The sequence below is a fragment of the Chelonia mydas genome, chromosome 2 (assembly GCF_015237465.2).
Source record: "Chelonia mydas isolate rCheMyd1 chromosome 2, rCheMyd1.pri.v2, whole genome shotgun sequence".
In the NCBI taxonomy this organism is placed as follows: domain Eukaryota; kingdom Metazoa; phylum Chordata; order Testudines; family Cheloniidae; genus Chelonia; species Chelonia mydas.
In genome coordinates this window covers 181,213,652-181,221,731 of record NC_057850.1, presented here as the reverse complement: position 1 = coordinate 181,221,731, position 8,080 = coordinate 181,213,652, and the positions used below count along the sequence as shown (strand labels likewise).

General features: G+C 44.4%; 1 protein-coding gene across 4 annotated transcripts; it reads right to left on the bottom strand.

The window, feature by feature from the left end:
* Window positions 1-353: 353 nt before the first annotated feature.
* On the bottom strand, window positions 354-7,773 carry EIF1B (eukaryotic translation initiation factor 1B). Of its 4 annotated transcripts, none has more exons than XR_005223969.2 (5): window positions 7,172-7,773; window positions 4,447-4,610; window positions 3,373-3,474; window positions 3,093-3,263; window positions 578-722 (listed from the first exon to the last, which is right to left on the bottom strand). XR_005223969.2 is itself a non-coding variant. In XM_037890219.2 (4 exons), the coding sequence occupies exons 1-4, from the start codon at window positions 7,200-7,202 to the stop codon at window positions 678-680; spliced, it is 342 nt and encodes a 113-aa protein (XP_037746147.1). In that variant the 5' UTR covers window positions 7,203-7,773; the 3' UTR covers window positions 354-677. The 4 variants fall into 4 exon arrangements, 1 of the variants encoding a protein (XP_037746147.1); XR_005223970.2 differs by having other exon boundaries at window positions 3,093-3,243; XM_037890219.2 differs by lacking the exon at window positions 3,093-3,263 and having other exon boundaries at window positions 354-722.
* Window positions 7,774-8,080: the final 307 nt, after the last annotated feature.

Below are 8,080 nucleotides of genomic sequence, written 5' to 3'. Positions count from 1 at the left end.
TCCTTTAGGAAATCAGTACTGCTTGCAAAAGTCCTCTTGACTGTAAGACTAGTGTTTCAGAATTTACTGATTATCTTAAGAGTTTAACAGAGTTAAGATCCAGTTCTTAATTGTACAGTCTACCAACAACTGTATTAATAAAATTGGTATTCAAATGCACCAACTCAGAAGAGATTGTAAAGTCCTAATTTATCTTACTTCTGACTTTAATTAGCTAACACTTCATTACGCAGACCTCACTTTAGTTGGTATTCAGTAAACTAAATTTGCCACAGAGCTGTTTTATCACATTAAATCAGGACTGTTGCCTAACTAAGCATTCCAAATACTCAAAGAAAAATACGAAGACACTATTTTTAAGCTGCAACACACATGGTTTTAATACAACAAAAACATTTAAGTCAGGTGAAAAGTAATAAACTCGACAATCAGCACTAAAACATTTCCATTGGAAATGTGTTAAAATTCACAAAGGTCTTCATTACCATCTTACTGCAATTTTTTTATGTGTTTCTAGTCTACACACCACATGTTTTCTGTAATCATGCAAATGTGAATAAAACTTTAAACGCTTAGGTAAGTGGGAAGTCCATTTACTGCAAAGACTCATATTTCACAGTTTAGCCAGCTTGAGTATGAACAAAAACTGCAGATTTCTTCATGTGATTATACACATTTTAAAAACCATGAACTTTCAGCTGTTCCTCTTTGACAATGCCAACCTGTAAAAGGGAAACACATTTCAGTAAAGCTTCTGTGCTGTGGAATGGCCATAACATTACATCGAGAGGAGATCTAGCAGTCATAGGAATGACAAGGGACTCCATGTGCATCAACAGGTAGAATATAGGATTCATGGCTGTTTTCCAGGTTCCAGAGTCAAATGTTAGAGAATTCTCTCCAGAAGTTTGCCCCTCAAAATTATACGCCTTGAATTTTTATTTAGGAACCTAGTCACGAGAAACAACATAGAACATCTCATTCCTTTAGTCTTTTCCACTTATCCTTCTGATCTAAACTGCTTTAAAAAACCCCAGCTGATAACACATGCCTCCAAACAGCAGCTACAGCTGAGTATTCTTATGACAAGACAAAAGATTAGCTATCTTCCCCCACCACACAGCACCTGTTCAGTATCAGTTATATTTGTCAGACATATTTTCATCTTTTACAACAAGAGGCAAAACTCAACTTTCCCCCCCAAAGAATGGGAATTGTTAATTCAATAGACTCCTAGAAGAGGTTTATCACCCCGATTATCAAAATACTGCACAAAATCTAAATACTATACAATCACAAAAATAGCAAAAAAGATTAAGTACATCAGAAGCAGGAAGCCTGCTAAACCACCAGTGGGGCCACTGGATGATCGAGATGCTAAAGGAGCACTCAAGGATGATAAGGCCATTGTGGAGAAACTAAATTAATTCTTTGCATTGGTCTTCACAGCTGAAGATGCAAGGGAGATTCTCAAACCTGAGCCATTCTTTTTAGGTGACAAATCTGAGGAACTATCCCAGATGGAGGTGTCATTACAGGAGGTTTTAGAACAAACTGAAACTAAACAGCAATAAGTCACCAGGACCAGATGGTATTCACCTAATAGTTCTGAAGAAATTCAAATGTGAAATTGCAGAAGTACTAACCGTAGTCTGTAACCTATCATTTAAATCAGCTTCTGTACCAAATGACTGGAGGATAGCTCATGTGAAGTCAATTTTTAAAAAGGGCTCCAAAGGTGATCCTGGCAATTACAGGCCAGTAAGCCTGACTTCAGTACTGGGCAAGCTGGTTGAAACTATAGTAAAAAAACAAAATTGTCAGATACAGATGAACATAATTTGTTGGGGAAGAGTCAACATGGTTTCTGTAAAGGGAAATCATGCCTCACCAATCTACTAGAATTCTTTGAGGGGGTCAACAAGCACGTGGACAACTTAGATTTTCAGAAAGACATTGACAAGGCCCCCACCAATGACTCTTAAGCGAAGAAAGCTGTCACAGGATAAGAAGGAAAGTTCTCTCATGGATTGGTAACTGGTTAAAAGATAGGAAACAAAGTGTTGGAATAAACTGTCAGTTTTCAGAATGGAGACAGGTAAACAGTGGTGTCTCCCAAGGCTCTGTACTGGGCCTAGTCCTATTCAACATATTCATAAATGATCTGGAAGAACGGGTAAACAGCGAGGTGACAAAATTTGCCGATGATACAAAACTACTCAAGATAGTTAAGTCCCAGGCAGATTGCGAAGAGCTCCAAAAGGATCTCACAAAACTGGGTGAACTGGGCAACAAATTGGCAAACGAAATTCAGTGTTGATAAGTGTAAAGTAATGTACACTGGAAAACAATCTCAACTATACATACATAAAATGATGGGATCTAAATTGGCTGTTACCACTCAAGATCTTGGAGTCATTGTGGATAGTTCTCTGCAAACATCCACTCAATGTGCAGCAGCAGTCAAAAAAGCTAACAGGATGTTGGGAATCATTAAGAAAGAGATAGAGGCAATATATTTTCTGTCTTATTACCTATGTAAATCCATGGCACGCCCACGTCTTGAATACTGCATGCAGATGTGGTCGCTCCATCTCAAAAGAGATATATTGGAATTGGAAAAGGTTCCGAAAAGGGCAACAAAAATGATTAGGGGTATAGAACAGCTGCCATGTGAAGAGAGATTAATAAGACTGAAACTTTTCAGCTTAGAAAAGAGATGACTAAGGGGAGATATAATTGAAGTCTATAAAATCATGACTGGTGTGGAGAAAGTAAATAATCAAGTGTTATTTACTCCTTCTCATAACACAAGAACTAGGGGTCACCAAATGAAATTAATAGGCAGCAGGGTTAAAAAACAAACAAAAGCAGTATTTTTTCCACACAACACACGGTCAGTCAGTCTGGTGAACTCTTTGCCAGACCTGGTGAAGGCCAAGATTATAACAGGGTTCAAATAAAGACCTAGATAAATTCATGGAGGATAGGTCCATCAATGGCTATTAGCCAGGTTGGGCAGGGATGGTGCCCCTAGCGTTTGTCTGCCAGAAGCTGGGAAGGGGCAACAGGGAGATGGATCACTTGATTACCTGTTTTGTTCATTCCTGCTGGGGCACCTGGCATTGGCCACTGTCGGAAGACAGGATACTGGGCTAGATGGACCTTTGGTCTTACCCAGTATGGCCATTCTTATGTACTGCAAGCATCTGGTTTTGTCCTTTCAGGTCAGTGTATTAAGAGCTGTATTAGAGGTTCAAAAACTGGTTAAATGTAAAGAAATAAATTAATATCATACCTTTAACAATTAAGGTCTTTATCAGTTTCAGAGAGATCTAAAATACTGCTAGTGGTTTGTCTCTAGTCACTCACCTCCAAGAGGAATTGGCAAATGTTTTTTCTTTGGTCACCTTGAAGCTGGATAACTTCACCGTACTCAGGATGCTCAATCACAGTACCATTACAAGCAAATTTCTAGAAAAACATTCATATTGTAAGACATCTCATGTAAATTGTAATGAAGCTTACTATGGTTTACAATAAAAAGAAAAGGGAGTACTTGTGGCACCTTAGAGACTAACCAATTTATTTGAGCATAAGCTTTCGTGAGCTACAGCTCATTTCATCGGATGCATCACGAAAGCTCATGAAAGCTTATGCTCAAATAAATTGGTTAGTCTCTAAGGTGCCACAAGTACTCCTTTTCTTTTTGCGAATACAGACTAACACGGCTGTTACTCTGAAACCTATGCTTTACAGTGTACTTTAACAGAAGCTGCACAAGATAAATATTGAAGGTTACAAATAAGTTGCTTATCTATCAACAAAAGGATGGAGAGACACAAACATGGTTAAAACTACACTATTCTGATTTTTAAACACACTATGGAAGCTAGTTGGTGACACCAGGACAGCAGCATTACAGACAAAAAACTGTGTAAACTAGCAAGCTGCATCCATTCCCCCCCCACCCCCAAACACCATACTTAAAAGCAAAAGATGGAAAGTTAAGCACAGGAATGTCACATTTAAGATTTGCCTGTCCAATATGCCACTAGTTTCCATGTTTCTTAAGAGTTTCACTGGAAACAAGACTCACTGCAAATCAAAAATTGCAGTACCATGAAGTTAAAAGCAACACTCATGTAATTGATTTATATCTGCCAAATAAACAAAAATGGCAGACACTTGTGGAAATTAACTAGACTACTTAGCACAAGTTTTAAGAGACTAACATTTGTAAAAAAAATTGTTAATTTCAAGAATATTGTATCGTCCCTTGAACAAAGGTCATTATTTAATACACAGTTTTGACAAACTGTTCCCTTCTGGCTTTTAGCCAAATGTGAAAAAGAAGAAGACACGTAGCAAAAAGTAGAAGTAAAATACTCAGTTTTCAGAAATTGTCATTACGTTCCTATTTCCACATCAAGCTAGGAGCTTTACCTTTTTGAAGGCTTTCACAAGTTTTTTTTTGTCATAATCATCTGCAATTCCCTGAACAGTAGTTAATGTCTTCCTGCCGTTTCGTTGCTGGATCCTTATATGAATGTAATCCTCAGTCCCTGCCGGGAGTAAGTCGTCACCCTTAGTTGCATCAGCAAAGGGGTCTGCAGAGAAAAAGGCAATTTACTACATACAAAGCATTTTTCATGAGAAAAAGATAAATCGATACAGCTAGCGGAGAATGCCCTTTGGAAGAGTCTTGTTTAACAGGGGAAAAAAACCATTCTTTTATCCTGAACAGAACTAACTACATTATAATAGCTCTAGCTAACTCACTGTAATGTTTTCACCAACTTATACATGTGCTTTCTCTTCAAAATCCCCTCAAAGGTTAAACAGATGACATAGACCAAAACTATTGTTTACACTTGTTACACCATAAACACTGAAATTCAAGAACTGTCACATCAAAATTTCATTTCACACAGAGCCCCACGCCCCTTAAGGGCGTGTCAACTAATATTTCTGCTGAAAAATTTCCCTACCAGTGAGGAGTACTAGTTCCAGAGAGTCACCATAATTTTAATCACCATATGTAACAGTGCTAAGAGAAGGTCTTCAAGACATGGTGACAAACATCGGCAGATACCAGGGACTGCATACACAGTGCCCTCTACAACTGGTACCAAGTTTCAGGCAAAAAGCCAATACAATTCATTTTAGCCTTCTCTACACAACAGCACCCTTCAGACCCCTCCAGTCTTCAACTGTATTGAAGCATGGGGAAGAAGAGCCAAGTGTTTTTAGAAGGGAATAAAGAAGAAAAAAATGGCTTCCTGTGGCCCTTCAACTAGTTTGAAGTATTCCTTACCCCCTAAACAAATGGTATTTAAATACAGTTGTGCTGGAAATGGCCCACCTTGATTATTATACACATTGTAAGGAGAGTGATCACTTCACATAAGCTATTACCAGCAGGAGTGTGGGGTGGGGGGAGAGAAAACATTCTGTAGTGATAAATACCCATTTTTTCATGATTTGTGTGTATAAAAACAAACATCTTCTGTATTTTCCACAGTATGCATCTGATGAAGTGAGCTGTAGCTCACGAAAGCGTATGCTCAAATAAACTGGTTAGTCTCTAAGGTGCCACAAGTACTCCTTTTCTTTTTGGTATTTAAATACCTTTTCTAACCAATTTAGATTAGACCTGCATGTTTCCCACACAACTCCTTCACCTGTTACATAGCATTCTTCAGCTAAAGTAGGTAATGAGCTTTAGGTCAAGATTTTCAAAAGTTACTAGTGATTTGGGTTAATTTAACGAATCCCATTTTCAGAAGGTGTATATAACTCAGCACTTTTGGAAATTCAGGCCATTTTAAGGTATCAAATTTAGCATAGAAAATTTGAGGTCCAAAAATGACTAGTCACATTTGAAAATCTTCATTTAAGCATCTACCTATGCAACTCCACTACTTCCCAGAAGCAGAAACAAACCTCCAAGAGAAGGAACACTCAGGCCTAACAGCACCAGCAAACTAGCTTGGCAGCAGGCAAGGCACAAGCCTGGCCTACAGAAGCAACTAAAGTGGGGAGAGCGTGGAAGAGGGATCCAGGGGCTCAGGACAGAAAGCATCCAGAGGAGCAGGCACAACTCTGGCCTGTCAATAGCTGGAAGGAAGGAGAGGCAAGTTGATTCCACTTCCTCCACACCTCTGTTAAAGAATCCAGGGTTTCTGGATCACAGATAAATCCCTAGAGTCTGTACCTTATTAAAAGAGTCAGTGAGAGCGGGCATGGGAAGGGTTTAAATTCTGGGGCAACCTGACCAAACAAGAATTTCAGTCAGTGTGGATATAAGGAAAGAGGGGACCAAGAAAGGAAAATCCCTTGCCAAAGGGGTTAAGATTCTGAACAGGGGGAAGGCCAATTCTTACTCACAAGATGGGCTCCCCTGGCAGGCCAGTCCCTAGAATTTGGGACTCTCTCTTCTCCCCCCCGCCCCAGACAGCATAGTACCAGTGCCTGGGATGCCTTCCTTAAGGATTAGCAGTTCTTAACCCTGCAAAAAGGAGGCCCCATAATCCACGGAGGTCAATACCTGAAGTGAGCTTTAAGGTAGGGCAGTCACTAGAATTTGGGAACCAGAGTTTTTCCCCCACAGTGGGTGGCAGACGACAGAAAAGATAATCCCATGGCAGATCAATTGCCAGTGCCTGGGCAGATCCAGTCCCAGAGGATCTATACAGCGCATTGGGTGGGGGAGGGGGTGAAGTGACGCTATCACGCCTTGGGGGAGGGGGAGGCGCTGCACAGCAGCTGAGGGGGCAGCCTAGGCACTGCCAGGGAAGCAGAGATCCTAGAGGGCAGGCTGGGGGAAGGGATACCCCCAGAGCAGTACCCCTTACCAAAAGGAACAAGGATAATGGACTGAGTGGGGATGCCCCCCCCCCTCCCCGCTCCGCTACCATCAGCCTGTTCCCCACTGCAAGGCAAAGCAAAGCCCATCCACCCGGGATAGCGGATGGGGGCGGCAGCAGGTCAGGGAGCCCTTGTCAGAGGCTGGGACACTGGCACCTCCGCGGCGACGGGGGAGGGGCAGGGATCGCTTACGGGAGGCTGGGGGAGCCTGGCGGGGTGCCAGGGTTGGCTCCGCGCTGGCGAGTCGCCGGGCAGGAGCCCCCCGTGCCGGGGAGGGGCGGGGGTCCCGGCAGGCGCTTACCGAAGGATTGGAGGTTCTGGATAGTGGACATGCGATTCAGTGGCGGGGCGCTGAGCAGGGGAGAAGGCCGCGGCTGGGTGCGCCCGGGTCACGTCTCACTGACTCTGCAAGGAAGAGAGGAGGGGGAAAAAACAAACCGCAAGTCTGGGGCGGCGGCAGGGAGCCGGAGCGGCAGGCGCGGAGGCAGCAGCGACTGCTTCTCTCACAAAATGGCCGCCCGCTCTTATGCCCGGCCCTTGCCCCAGCCGTGGACACGTGACCTCCGTCGGCTCGGAGCATCCTGGGGAATGGAGTCCTCCCAAGCGGGCAGCAAGCGGCCGCAAAACGGCGGGAAACTACAGTGCCCAGCATGCCCCGCGCCGTCACGGCCAGCTGCTCCTCTTCTTCCCCGCCCCCTCCTCCTCCAGTGGCGGTGTGTCTGTCTCTGCCCAGAGCCCGGTCCCGAAAGCGTCGCCTCGTCGGGGACGCTGCAAACGGCGGGGCGGGAGACAACGACACCCCCAGGGAGCAGATAGTGCACAGCGTTCGCTTTGTGTGTGTGTGTGTGTGCGCGCGCGACCCCTCCCGCCGGGGCACGGCCACGGAGTGACACGCTCTGTGTGTGTTTGTGTGCGTGACGCCCCGCAGCCTCCCCTTCCCCTCCCCGGGGGGCACGAGGCTGGGCGCGACCGCCCGGCCCATATCGCGCTGTGTGCCCGCCGAGGCGCTCTGCGCGTGGCCGGGGAGTCTCGGCCCGTCTCCCTCCCCTGCCCCTGGCTGAGGCTCTGCGCGGTGGCTCCCCTCCCGGGGAAGAGCTCCCACAGAGCGCTCTCCGTGCCCCGTATTCACCCAGGACCAGACATCGGGCAGTAGGCTGTGCCTCTTATACGCCTCCCTCCACCAGGCAACCAGTACTGTGCTATATACTTC

Coding starts and splice junctions, on each gene's coding strand:
- EIF1B (XM_037890219.2), bottom strand. CDS start 7,202: ATGTCCACTATCCAGAACCTCCAATCCTTCG. Junction 4,611..7,171: donor CCAGAACCTCCAATCCTTCG/GTAAGCGCCTGC, acceptor TTTTCTCTGCAG/ACCCCTTTGCTGATGCAACT. Junction 3,475..4,446: donor TTGTGAAAGCCTTCAAAAAG/GTAAAGCTCCTA, acceptor ATGTTTTTCTAG/AAATTTGCTTGTAATGGTAC.